At 36.4% G+C, this 14,849-nt stretch overlaps 1 protein-coding gene across 2 annotated transcripts; it reads right to left on the bottom strand.

Annotated features, from left to right (window-relative positions):
• Positions 1-5,723, bottom strand: LOC146936111 (cell division control protein 48 homolog C-like). 2 transcript variants are annotated; one of them, XR_015030455.1, is made up of 10 exons: positions 5,047-5,723; positions 3,319-3,905; positions 3,065-3,217; positions 1,889-2,005; positions 1,671-1,775; positions 1,269-1,334; positions 1,125-1,189; positions 678-1,034; positions 444-575; positions 1-354 (listed from the first exon to the last, which is right to left on the bottom strand). XR_015030455.1 is itself a non-coding variant. In XM_085751125.1 (10 exons), exons 1-10 carry the CDS (start codon positions 5,570-5,572, stop codon positions 307-309), a joined length of 2,049 nt encoding a protein of 682 aa, XP_085607251.1. In that variant the 5' UTR covers positions 5,573-5,723; the 3' UTR covers positions 1-306. The 2 variants fall into 2 exon arrangements, 1 of the variants encoding a protein (XP_085607251.1); XM_085751125.1 differs by having other exon boundaries at positions 785-1,034.
• Between the last annotated feature and the right edge of the window lie 9,126 nt (positions 5,724-14,849).

Consider the following 14,849-nt stretch of genomic DNA (forward strand, 5'->3'; position numbering starts at 1 on the left):
TAAAAAAAAAAAATTCATTAGCTTCCAACAATGCTGTTAATGAAGGGAACACCACTCATTTAACAAGTCACATAACTTTCACATGGTGGGAAATATGAAACACTCATTCACCCTAGACCGGGTCATCAAATCGCTCAGTCTATTTGATGATATATACTAAAATGATTGGAATCTTCTAAAATTTATAAACAATTGAGGCTTTTTTATGACTGTACCACCATTACAAAAAAATAAGGATCAAACTACCATCCTTTTGGAAATAATCACATTGCAAAAAAAGAGTCATTGTTATGCTTCCTGTGCTTCTCATTTTGCTTTAAAGCTCTTTGAAATACCCTCATAGTACTTCCTTTGCTGCTCAAAAAATCAGAATAAATTTCAATAAATATTTCTAAATATATTAGATTTCATGCATGAAAGAGATTTAAAAGAATGAACCATACCATTTCTGACACAGAGGGGGAGACTTTAGTCAGTGCTACCTCAAAATGCCTTGCCTTGACGGTCAATGTATCATCTTTTGTCCTGGCTGTGGTCCTCTTCTCCTCAAGAGCAGCAAATATTGCATTGTCCATCTAATAATGGAGAAGAAAATCAGTAATTCTACTCTCATACCCGACCTATAATCAAACATGTAAAATGACTTCTCTTATAGAGTTTGTTTCAAAGATTTGAACCTGTAACCGCATGTCACATGGCAACAACCTCACTGTTGCGCCAAGGCTCACCCTCTAAAAAGAATAAGGAGATTTACAATAACCAAAGAAAGAGCGTAGAGACAAACCAATGCAGCAAGATCAGCACCATTAAAGTTTTTACAAGCTTTCATTCTTGCAATGTCGCTCAAATCCACGCTGGCATCAATAGGCTTAAGCTTAAACCTTGCATGAGTTTCCTTACGCTTTGCAAGAGTTTCCTTACGCCATGCAAGAGCTTTCAATATCGAAACACGGTCGTCTGGGCTTGGAAGAGGAATATGAATAAGATTACCAAATCTACCTGGCCTTAGGAGAGCACTGTCCATCACCTCAGGCCTGGAAAACGAAAAATTGAGGGAATACAACCAAAGGTGTGAAGTAAAATAAATAACTAATCATAAAATAGAGATGAAGAACCAAAGTTACCTATTTGTTGCACCAATCACGAAAACACCTGTCCGTTGCTCTGCGCCATCTAACTCAATAAGCAACTGCAATTGCATGTAATTGAAAAGAGTAAGAAGTCAATATGACAATATCTTTCAGTCCAAAAACTAGAAACTATTTTACCTGTTTCAATATTCTTTCAATAACCAGTGCACCTTCATTGCCATGTTTTGTTGTCAAAGCATCCACCTGAAAATGTCAAAAAGTAAATCTTAAATTCAAACTACTAAGCATACTGGCATATTAAATTTTACTAACGTCTAACCAAACAAGCCTTATACATGCTTATTGAGAAAGCAAAAATCAACGTTTTCAAACCAAGCACAATGAAATCAGCACGTGCAGAAGAGGGTGAGGAAGGTTTACTTAACAAAGAATATGGAACAGAACAACAACAGATAGCAATACATGATGAAATTTTAGAAAAGCATTTTCACTTACAGTTTTCAAAATTCAAATCAATAGATTATGGATTGATATAATATTATAGTTAATAAACATTTTTGTGAAGAGAGAACCACAAACCTCATCAAGAAAAAGTATACATGGTGCACATGCCCTTGCACGATCAAATAATTTCCGGACTCCACACTCGCTTTCTCCAACATATTCATTTAGAAGCTCAGGACCCTAAAAGACCAACAAAAGCAATTAAATTATTCAAAATTAATTCATCATCTGAGACAACGCAGCATTCAATAACCAAACTATTAGTGAGAAATGGATGGAATATTTAGACAGACCTTAATATAAATGAAATTAGCCCCGGCTTCATTGGCAACAGCTTTGCCAATCAGTGTTTTACCACATCCTGGAGGCCCGTAAAGCAAAAACCCCAAGTTTCGATCCAACCCAAGTCCCTGAAACAAATAAGTCCAATAACAATCAATCTTTGGAAATTTAACTCCATTTTTTAAAACTAGTTTTACAGATGAATTTGACCAAAGAAAACGTGTAAAACAAGAATTGATCTAAGAAAAAATGATACAAATTCTTTATGGCGCATTTGGAAATCTACTGGCTGTACAGTTCAGCAGCAAAATAAATGAAAAGGTGTTTGGATGTTCTTAACCAATCCAATCAGTGTTATACTCACCAGTGTTCCTCAAATTGCAATTCTGCTCAGGGCGTTACAAAAATTAGCTGACTATGGAAACAGATTTGGATTTCTTAACTCTATATTTGAAAACTAGTTTGGCTTATGAATTTGAACAAATAAAATGTGTAAAACAAGAATTGATCTAAGAAAAAAAAAAACAATACAAATTCCTTATGGTGAATATGGTAATCTTCTTGGCTGTACAGTTCAGCAGCAAAAGAAATGAAGTAGTTAAATTAGATAGTTTGAATTGCTTAAGAGAAAAACTACATCTCACTAGTTTTTAATTAACACAGAAAAACTCAACCAAATGATTTGGGTATGTCAAAGGTATAAAATCCGGCTGGACTATATGATATTTCTTTCTATCCCAAGCTGTGTTGCACGGGTGCGGGTACGGGATACGGCATTTCTCAGAAAACAAAGGTACGGGTACGACGTTAGGATAAATACAAGGAGGTTTATATTTTTGCATGAGGGAAGGAAGGTTAGCAAGGAGAAATGAGAAGTGAGAACAAAAGCTAGTATAGAATACGATAAAGGAAGGATTGACTTTTATAGAATATGAAAAAGGAAGATAAGAAGATACAAGAAAAGCTTGAGTGCTATACTTTTCTACTTCTGCAACTATTAGCAGACAAGAAAAAAGTAGCAGCAGTTCCAGAGTACCATACGAGTACCAGTACCCGCGGAGTACCCGGTACGGGTACGTTTTGCAAATTGGAGTACCCGTGCTTCAGAGATCCCAAGACTGCTTGTGATCTAGGAATTAATGTCAGTTAACAGAAATTGCATTAAAAAGCGTAGTATTATAAATCACCTCATAATCCTCGGGATATTTTATACGCCTTAGAATGTGGAGATCAAACTCCTCTTTTACAAGATCAAGCGCACCAACATCTTCCCATTTAACATCAGGAATGGGAGAGAGTCCTTCTCTTATTGACGAAGGTTGTACCATTTTGATTGCTTCCTGTAACATAGAAAAAGGCTTAGAGGGGATGAAAATGTAATTAAATAACATAAATAACTAATAATAATTAAAAAGGAAAAAAATAAACAAATCTAGAGCACCTCAAAATCAGACATATTGATTGCAAATTTATTTTTTTGTTCAGGCGACCAATGCTCCTTCCACCAGCTTTCATCATCACTCATGCTATCATTAGATGATTCAGGTTCCATTTCATCCATTATCCTCTGAAATGCCAGCTCGACAACTTTGCCAACCAGAGCTTCTAAATCAGCACCAACAAATCCCGGCGTAGACCTGGCTATTTTTCTCAGATCAACTGAACCATCAAGCTTGTGACTGCAATTTCGAGTATGCATGATAAGGATCTCCTCCCTCGCAGATTCATCAGGTATGCCAACAAGAATTTCACAATCAAAACGACCAGGCCTTCTAAGAGCAGAGTCAATAACATCAAGCCTATTTGTGGCTCCAATTACAAGAACATAACCAGTAGTTTCATCAGAACTTCCTGAACAACAAGCTTCATCCATGCAAGTTAATAATTCTGCCATAATTCGTGTCTCTATCTGTCCCTGTAAATTCTCTCTTTCCGAAGCAATTGCATCAATCTCATCAATAAAGATAACAGATGGAGCAGTCCCTTTTGCTTTAGAGAAAAGCGCTGCAATGTTTTCTTCAGATCTCCCTAGTTAAGAAACACATACACATTCAAGAAACCAAAGTTTAGAATAATCTGATAGTGGTTGTGGAGGCAATAGTTACTAATTGCATCGACAAATACATGCGTGAGTTGAATGTTAAATGATTTATGTAAAAAGTTGTTGAACAATAAATTTCAGTTAAAAATCACGATTAGACTCAAAAACTACAAATCCTAGCTTCAAGTTAGAATTGATTCTGGAGACAACATCAATTCTACTCTTGAGCATCCAAACATGTAAAAATCAATTTTACACCTCTAGAATCAATTATGATTGCTCAAAACGTGGAACCAAACAAAGACGAGTGTGATTTTTTCTATTACTTTATTCTCTCTCAGTCACGTTACCGGACTACATGTTGGCTTTCTGAATTTCAAATTACACCACCCTAAAAAAATCACTTAATTCTCAGAATTAAGCAGTCTTAAGAGTGATATAAATTGTTGAAGCTGTCAATGAAGGTTGGTCCAGCCGGCAAGCGCAAGCTCTGTAAGGGTGTGAGTTCAACTCTCACTGCAAAATTTAAGGCCAACATTACGACCTTGTTGGTGAGGAATATGTAAGTACCTCTGTTAGCGTTCTTTGAGTCTTGAGGCCTATCCTAACCTTGGTGAGCCATGAGGACCAAAGTCACCTAAACTTTGGTATTCCAAAAAAAGCTTTATTTCACTAAGTGGGATCAGCTACATGAATCAAATTACACCATAGTGTTCTATTTTATCATAAACCATAATTCGATCCAACTCATTAATGAGGCTTTAAAAAACGGTCTGTTACAGAGAAAAAGGCCACAACAAAAAGGTACAGGTAGCTGACGTTACCCTTTTTTCATCGCTTTTACAGAGTGAACAAAAATTACAACGAAACGCCGTTACAACCGTGACGAAAGACCTTTACGACCGGGAAAAATGTCATTCATGACAATAGACACAGAATCCACGTATTCTTTCAATTGAGATAGATGAAAATCATATTTTTAGTACATAATTGATCATAAATTACATAATGTTATCTCCTTATCTAGTTTAGAATTTAAAACCTATCTCTAGTTATCTGATTACCCTCCATTTAATCTACTCTTCTTACTATAAAAACAAAACATTTAAACAAAAACACGATACTTACCGGAAACAACGTCAGCAGCAGAAATGGGATAAAAGGGAACTTCAGCTTCATTAGCAATAGCATAAGCAAGTGTAGTTTTTCCACAACCAGATGGCCCATGTAACAAAATTCCTATTTTAGGTTTCATTCCATACTCTTTAATCAATTCAGGTTGACGCAGTAATTTCACATCTCTCTTCAATTCCTTTATTATCTTCTTCATTTCATTTCCAACTAAATCCTTAAACATAGTCCCCTCTTCATCAGCATCAGATTCTTCTTCCGATTCTTTTTCGGATTCAGGTTCAGGTTCAGGTACAGGTTCAGGAATCTTGCGTTTCTTTGAAGGAGTTTGATAATCATTGTTGTTGTTAGAAGAAGAAGAAGAAGCAAGAGCTTTGCGAACTAAATGGAGGAGTGGTGGATTCGTTTTCCAGCTGTAATCGGAGTAAGTTTTATGGAGATAATCGGCGATTTCTTCGGCGGTTGAGAATTTCGATTTGCAAGAATTGACTCTGCTGAGAAGCACTTGTTGGTAACGTGCCATTTCAACTTCTTCAAAAAAGCAATTTTATTTCTTTTTCAATTTGTATGGAACTTATAGCATTTGATGATTAGGGATTAACGGTCTTATAACTTAAAAAGTTAGGTCACATGGGTGGGTCGATTTTCATATAGGAAAATGTTACATAGACACCCTTTATTCCCATACACCCTTATACACCCCATATATTAGAAAGAGAGAAGAAGGGATGAAAGAAGAAGTGTGCTTGTGTGGGTCCACATGACCACGTGTCAGATTTTTGTGTGGGTGTTAAAGGGTGTATTGCTATCTATGGATGTCTACGTATCATTACTCTTTCATATAAAAAGATGATGATAACGAGGTTTTTTTTACCACTGTAGCACAACTAAAATAAATACTCCCTCCGTTCCTTTATAACTGTCACTTTTACAGAATTTTTTTGTTTCTAATTAACTGTCATTTTCAAAGTTCAATGTAACATTAAATGTTGTTTTTCCTATAATGTCCTTAGTAATTTATTGCAGAGAGAAATTTATGAAATATGATATTAAATAATTAAGGATATTATAGGCAAAACATAAGTTATTGTATCAAAAGTAGTGAAATATATTTAGTGCTTTGGTTTGTGTAAAAAGTCAAAATGCGATAATTAAAAAGGAACGGAGGGAGTATATACCAAGGAAAATGATTGATAGACATCCTTTTCCATACCTCTCCCATGTACACCCTTTATGTGGCATTTATTTATTATTATTATTATTATTATTATTATTATTATTATTATTATTAAAATTGACTTATTCAACCAAATCATCCACTCTCTCTCCTCAAACTGAGTTTCATCAAACACAAACAAACCTGCCTGCAACTCTCTCCCTCCCTCCACGCTCTCTCTCTGCAACTCTCTCTCACAGTTTTCTCTCTGGCAGATCTCTCTTTCTCTCATTTGTTCACGGATATTTGTGACGAAACAGTCGGCGACGGGGATCGTGGTGTGATCGGAGGATGAGACGGAGGGGCAACGGCGGTGGTGAGAACCGAAGATGAAACAGCGACGGCGAAGGTTGTGATGAGATCGGAAGGTGAGACGGTGGGCGAAGTTTGTGGTGGTGAGTTCTGATAGTGTTACAACGGACGAAGGTGGTGCCGGTGACGGCGAACGGGGATACGGCCGTAGAGTGTGGTGGTGGTGACGGATAATTGAGAACATGATAGATGGCAACGTGGATGGTGGGTGAGGACGAGCGGCGACAATGTGTGGTGGTTGGCAGGGGCGTAGCCTTTCCTAGCCAAGGGGTAGCCTTCGCTACCCCAAAAAAATATTATTCTTCAATTGGTTGGTATAAATTTATATCCGGCTACCCCAAACAATAAACATTGAGCTACCCAAACAAATTCAGTTGCCGAAAATTAACATAAGTAAGAAAGTAAAAATATTATTACGATTAATAGATTTATTTATATTCATTTGATACTTCCGGTCTCAATAACAATTATAGAAAAAACTTTTTCAAAAGTAAAAACTATTAAGACAATAGTCATAAGCAAATTAAATGGACATTGAATTTTTTTTTGCAAATAATCTATTTGTTTACATCGAAAAAGATTATTAATCTATTTAGTAAACGACCAACTATGGATAAAATTGGCTTCTTGAAATGCATTTTACCCAACTTTTTTATATAGTTATTGTCAATTTTATCCTTTGTTGTTGATTTAATTTACATTTCACATAAGTAAAAATTATTATGATTTTAAGTTAAGTTTTTAAGATTTTGTTTGATTTTAGTCCTTAATTTTTTGTTAGAGATTAAATACAAGACTAAAACACATATTTTTTTGTAAAATTTTAAAAAATCAAGACAAAAATTGAATAAATTTTCTGTAAGGACTAAACCTAAAAAAGTATAATCTATGGGACTAAAAACATTTTTATCCTTAGATTTAACATATCCGCTTTAAAAATATTTTATTGTTCCTTTATAGTTGGCCCCTGCGTAAATTTTTTGCTAACTTCTGGCAACCGTGGTTGGTTGGTGAGAAAGAAGAAGGTGATGGGGTTGGAGAAACGTGAGTACAGAGAGGGAGGAGATAAGTGAGTGTGAATTTACAAAATTACCCTTAATATAATTAATAAAAAAAGCCACATAAGAGGTGTATGAGGGGGTTTGCCACACAAGGACGTTTGTGTATCAGCACCCATATACCAAAGTACCACTATTTTCAGATTATATACACTACTACCATCCTTTTTTTGACTTTCACAACCATTCCATTAAATTAGTGACACATGTCATTGGAGAGTGGGAGATAATGTTTTGGTTTGTCTTTTGTGTAGAGTTCTATTTCTTTTTGTTTCATATTGTTTTTTATTTTTTCTTTATTCTTTCATCTATTTCATTTTCTTTTTTACCGTTGGATGTTTTTAATTTTTTATTAATTGTTTTGTTATATTAAAAAATGATTAAAGTTCTTATTTTATTTAATCATTAATTGAAGTTTTTTAATTATTAATTTAAGTTTTCTAACTAATTAAAAATAAAAATAGTTTATATTTTTTGAGAATTATTAATTAAAATTTAATAAAACAACACACTTGGTTTGGTTTGGTGGTATTGACTTGGGACCTGGGAGTGTGCTCCTTCTCGAGGTTTCAGGTTTGATTCTCTCTGGTGCCGATTTAGGTGGGCTAATTTAACTTCTTAAAAAAAAAGAATTTAATAAAACAACTCAACTAATCAAATTCAGATCAACTAATCAAATTTAGATCACGGATTATGCTGACATAAGTGCTTATGTTAACATTATCCTATCGAAATCTCACTCAGCCAATCAAATTCAGATCACGGATTACGCTCACGTCAGCGCTTACGTAACATTATCTAATTGAAATCTTACTAAACCAATCAAATTCAGATTACGGATTACGCTGACGTAAGGGCTTACGTCAACACCATCTTATCTAAATCTCAGTCAGCCAATCAGATCGTGTTTACAAATTACGCTGACGTCAGCATTATCTTATTCAAATCCAATATAAATAGATATCGTCCTCCTCAGTTCATTACACAACAAAACTCATCACTCATCCTCTACACTCAAAACTATCTTAAGAAATTCCACTCATAGTCATGCCTCCAATAGAGTTTTTTGTTCAAGTATATTACGACGGACATGTTGAAAGAACAAACATAGAAGGTGTTGTATTTTTATGCAATAATTCATCCTTGTTTAAAGTGAAGAAAAACATCAAATTGGAAGGACTTATCCAATGTATCCAAACAAAGATTCAACCAGACAACTCCAAGAAGGTGGTCGATCTTGTTTATCGATACCGTACAACTCTTTCACAAGGACTTGTTTGGTATGAGTCGTTGAATCTTTCATAAGGACTTGTTTATCGATATCCTGCAAGATTCAACGACTCATACCAAACAAGTCCTTGTGAAAGAGTTGTAAGGTATCGATAAACAAGATCGACCACCCTCTTGGAGTTGTCTGGTTGAATCTTTGTTTGGATACATTGGATAAGTCCTTCCAATTTGATGTTTTTCTTCACTTTAAACATGGATGAATTATTGCATGAAAATACAACATCTTCTGTGTTTGTTCTTTCAACATGTCCGTTGTAATATACTTGGACAAAAAACTCTATTGGAGGCATGACTATGAGTGGAATTTCTTAAGATAGTTTTGAGTGTAGAGGATGAGTGATGAGTTTTGTTGTGTAATGAACTGAGGAGGACGATATCTATTTATATTGGATTTGAATAAGATAATGCTGACGTCAGCGTAATTTGTAAACACGATCTGATTGGCTGACTGAGATTTAGATAAGATGGTGTTGACGTAAGCGCTTACGTCAGCGTAATCTGTAATCTGAATTTGATTGGTTTAGTGAGATTTCGATTAGATAATGTTACGTAAGCGCTGACGTGAGCGTAATCCATGATCTGAATTTGATTGGCTGAGTGAGATTTCGATAGGATAATGTTAACGTAAGCGCTTACGTCAGCATAATCTGTGATCTAAATTTGATTAATTGATCTGAATTTGATTAGTTGAGCTTAATTGAAATATCATTAATTGAATAATTAATTGTTTTATTAAATTCTTTTTTTTTTGAAGAAGCTAAATTAGCTCACCTAAATCGGCACCAAAGAGAATCGAACCTGAAACCTCGAGGAGGAGCACACTCCCAGGTCCCAAGTCAATACCACCAAGCCAACCAAAGTGGGTTGTTTTTATTAAATTTTAATTAATAATTCTCAAAAAATATAAACTATTTTTATTTTTAATTAGTTAGAAAACTTAAATTAATAATTAAAAAACTTCAATTAATGAATAAATAAAATAAGAACTTTAATCATTTTTTAATATAACAAAAAAATTAATAAAAAATTAAAAACATTCAACGGTAAAAAAGAAAATGAAATAGAAGAAAGAATAAAGAAAAAATATAAAACAATATGAAACAAAAAGAAATAGAACTCTACACAAAAGTCAAACCAAAACATTCTCTCCCACTCTCCAATGACACGTGTCACTAATTTAATGGAATGGTTGTCAAAGTAAAAAAAAAAAAAAGGATAGTAGTAGTGTATATAATTTGAAAACGGTGGTACTTTGGTATATATTTATTTTAGTAGTGCTATAATGGTAAAAAAGCCGAAGAAAGAAAGAATAAATGGTGGTAGTGATGTGCCAAGTGTCCGAATTCTAGTGGCAATAGTGTCTAATCAAACAAAAGAGTGATAGTAGTGTACATAATTCAAAAAGGATGGTATTTTGGTAGATAATTATTTTAATAGTGGTACAGTAAAAAAAAAAGTCTGATAACGAGTGTCTAAGAATGTGTTTGGATGAGAGATTTTAATTAGCGAATTAAAATGCTTTGGCCTATGTATGGTTTTAATACAAAACAATTATCACATGTAAGTCACTTGAGTTGGTATAATGGTGTTAGTTTAAACCTTAAAATATGTTCTCAGGTTTGAATTTCTTCGGTACTAATTTAGATAGATTAATTTAACATTTAAAAAAAAAAAAGAGGATTATTTTTCCCACCCTATGCCTTTTCTCGCGCGCCCTATTTTTTCCCATAATACCCCTAGTCCGGATTATATAATCCGAAACCATTCCGGGAATTTTAATTCCGGATTTATTCGTGTATTTTGGCACTTAATCCACCCTGATGCATGATGATGCCAGTTATGAATATATATTGATTCAGATTATATAATCTGAAAAGGGTAGATAACTTCCGGACTATATAATCCGAAAAGTGTAAATCACCCCGTTGAAAGTCAACAAAAGGGGGTGGTGAACGACAGTTCCGGATTATACAATCTGGAATGTGGTTAACCTGTTCGGATTATATAATCCGGATTGCATCAATACAGAGGGAGACGCCATCTGTTTTGGCCGAGCCTCAGTTTTGGCGCATTAGCTTGCTTCTAAACAGACATACCATGCCGGTTACCATATGTTCTAACAGTAACATCAACTTATAACGTAACAATTATCAACACAACATAATTTTCAAACAAAACATTAATCAAATATAATTAAAAATTATCTAAGATTACATAACATTAAAAATTATCCAAGTGTTGTTACATAATTCAAAAGCATTCAAAATGTTCAAACATAAACATAAAATACAATACTACCAGCCCCTAATAACTACACCCCAGCACCTTTGCCGCCTCCTCTGGCCCCACCCCTGCCACCACCTCTGCCACCCCTGCCACCCTCAATAGCTCCCCGACGACGGTAAACTTTCCCATCATGCACCTCTTTCAACGCATCATCCAAATGCTGCCATTCCTCAGTCCCTTTCGGCACCAGACCACTTCTCATCACAACATAGATGTGGTCTCTGATGTGGCTCATCCTTCCGCTAAGCTGTATGTACCCAAGGTCTCTATCCTCCTGAGCAGCTCGCGCATCAAGGACCTCACGCTCCAGTGGCCTCGGCACCGGTACCGGCATGTCAAGAAGAACCATGCATGAATGGGAATGGCGATAAAACCATTCGATGTATCCATCTACTACCTTCACACCATGAACTGCAGTCTCTCCCAACTCCTGAGGTGTCAGCGCATAATCAAGTGCACGCCGAAAGCGGTTTGTGATCTCCGCCAAATTAACATCAACATGTGCACTCTGAACTGGATGTCTCGGTATGATCTGAACCCACCCAAACTGATGAAGCACCCTCTCCGGCAGATATCTCACCATGCCCTCTCCGCATCTCAGCCATCCAGAGTAAAGGCTGACCCACTCAAACTGACGTGCCTGACAGTGCACTCCATATGTGGCCATGACAACCCTCGTCAAATCCAGCGCATCTAGATAGTTTCTGTAGCTGTCCATTGTGCCTAAACCAGACAGTGGTAAAAAAAGCATCGCGCGTGGATACTGATTCTCTACATATCCTTCCCAGACATCCTTGCTTCCCATACCTGGGAAGTGATGAAACACCCAAGCCTGCACCAAAGACAACCACATATAAATATACAAACCATATACACTTACATTTTAAAAAATAAAACATAGTTTTTACTTGATACCTGCAACAAAGTCAGGTATCCTGCCACCTGACTGCAGTTCCAACGTGCAGCATTGTTGAGCTCCTTATACAAGTGAGCTAGTGCCGCAGCTCCCCATGAATAACCGGCAACAAGATCAAGGTCTTTGAAGTACTTCAGGTAGACAACATCCACAACCCACTAGCTTTTGTCACTGAAGATTGTGATCCCCACCAAGTATAGCAAATATATGCGGACAGCCTGGTCCATCAATCTCTCCACCTCCTCAGTCACACCATACTCGGCCGCCAAATCCCTCTGCTCCTTCAAACGATCCTTGAAGATCCCCTCCAAGTAGCCAAATCGGCAATGTCCACCTTTGGTCTTTTCGACCTCTTTAAGAGCATCACCCGTACTAGACCCCAAGTACTCCTCCATCAATTCCACCGCCTCGTCCCGTGATTTGGACCCGTGGGACAGGAGCATGCCGTCAATGGGGATATGCAGCAAAGAGGACACATCATCAAGTGTGACTGTCATCTCCCCCAAATGGAAGGTGGAAGCTGGAAGTCTCCTCGTGCCACCTCTCCACAAAGGCACAAATCAGACCATGGTCAATCATGCTGTAGCTGGTATCCTGGAGCCAACCAAGGCCGGTGCCATGCAATTTGTTCTCCCACCACCGTCCAACCATGATAGATTTGTTTTCTTCATCATGCATCACTTCTATCTTCTTTCCGTTGCTGATGTATTTTAATTTTCCACGCCACTGCAAATAATTAAAATTAATAAAGTGAGTTTAAACTCATGGCTTCACAAAAAGATTTAACATTACATAAACAGGAAGTTTAACAAATATTAACATCATTTTCACACAGATTAACATTAATTGAGTGAGTTTAACATTAATAAATACCACGCCATCAGCCGCCTTCCTAGCCACGTGCACATGGTACTTCCACAGCAGGCCAGTCTCGTGTGAGCCACCGGGATAGTCATCTAGTGGCTCAGGGTCCACCACCTTCTCCTTCTTCTTTCGCCTTCGCCGTGGCTTGCCATCTTCCATTTCCTTGTCCATAGCTTGTAGCTCCTCCTCAAGCTCCTGCTCCTCCATATGCTGCAATTTCACATCAGGCTGCTCCAGCTTCATGTCCATATTCTCTTGCTGCTCCAGCTGATGCTCGACATCAGGCTCGACATCAGCACGACATCCTCTAGCACCCCGACGCCTCGGAGGAACACCACCTTCCTCCTGCAGCCGTCGGAGACACTCTCTCCTATGAGAAGCATGCCCTGCCTCCCTTACGCGCCGAGTATTTGAGGTTGAATCTTTTGTAACATGCACACAAGACAATCAGCACAGAAAATTACAAAACAGACGGTCAAAAATCAATACTGGGTGTTTCCAGAATTTGTTTTCCGAAATGCAATAATACAGTCTGGAAAACGAATTCCGAATTGCTTCAGTTCGTAGGAAAAAAAACGGAACAAATTACTTGCATGCATACAGAAATTGAACTAACTTTCCATGTGATGTTTGTCAAGGATTGAAATGCGGTTCGTTTGAGCAAGATTTCACCGATTTTGGTTTGATTTTTACAGTTCGGATTTTGGGATTATAGGGAGAGAGAGAGAGAGAGTAACTGAAAAGTGAAACTGTGAAAATGGGGGGTGAATGCCCTTTTATACTTCGAATGTGTTTGGAATATGTAATCCGGACCAGAAGTTAATTGTCCGCATATTGTTTTCCGGAGGGTAATTTAGTCATTTTTGCAGGACGCGTGAGAAGGGCATAGGGTGGGAAAAGTAACTCTAAAAAAAAATCACATAGACTGACTTTCTGAAGTGGGAAGATGAAGAGTATAATGGTTATTCACACCATCAAGTAGATTCAATGTTAAAAAGTTTTATTCAATGATACATTGATAGCATCACGAGTGACACTGACGAGTCAAGATCCTCTCCATTTATGTCATTATCCATTTCTACCATTTGAAGAGATATAGATACACAAAATTTTGAAAAAACAAAAAATAATTAATAATAGTGGAACACATTTAATTGTAGGACCCACATATTATTTTTTATGTATCTCTTTCTAAAAGACCTCCTCTATTTATTTTCATAAATGGAGAGGATCCATACTCGACAATAAAACATAGTTTTTTTTTTTTAAGACACATGGCTCTTCTTTCAAGAATTTCATTCTTGTTGAATTGGCTAATGATCATACAGTGACTAAAATGGAAAATGCAAGTACCAAATGTCAGGCAAGGAGGTTTGAAGCAAACATCAAAGATCTTGATGATTTTAGCTGACAACGCACGCCGTCACACAACCGATTTTTTGTGCTTGTATACTTATGTTTAACTCTTTAGTTTTGTTTTCTTGTTAGACTTAGACCCTTTTTTATACAAAAAAAAAAAGTTTAAATATACAATGATAACCTTTTTTATTACCAAAATAATTATAAGCTTCCACATTTGAATGAAGTCTACCGTTGTGTCAAAAATTATTATAATTCAGTTTTTTTAAAATTCAAAATTGTCTAAATACCTAAGACCTCGTTCAGGGTGATTTTCTATCGAGAATATCTTTTTAGCCCCCTCAAAATTTTCTTTTTACTCTTATTCTATACATCCAGTTATCTCTCAAATCATCCAGTGGATATCTCCCAAATCATATGATAGTTATCTTCCAAACCATTCCGGTAGATATCTCTAGGAGGTTTTTCTATATGTCAGAAATAGCTGGTTGTACTTTCA

This window comes from Medicago sativa, chromosome 3 (assembly GCF_051527215.1).
Source record: "Medicago sativa cultivar Bolivia chromosome 3, Bolivia_mono, whole genome shotgun sequence".
Taxonomy (NCBI): domain Eukaryota; kingdom Viridiplantae; phylum Streptophyta; class Magnoliopsida; order Fabales; family Fabaceae; genus Medicago; species Medicago sativa.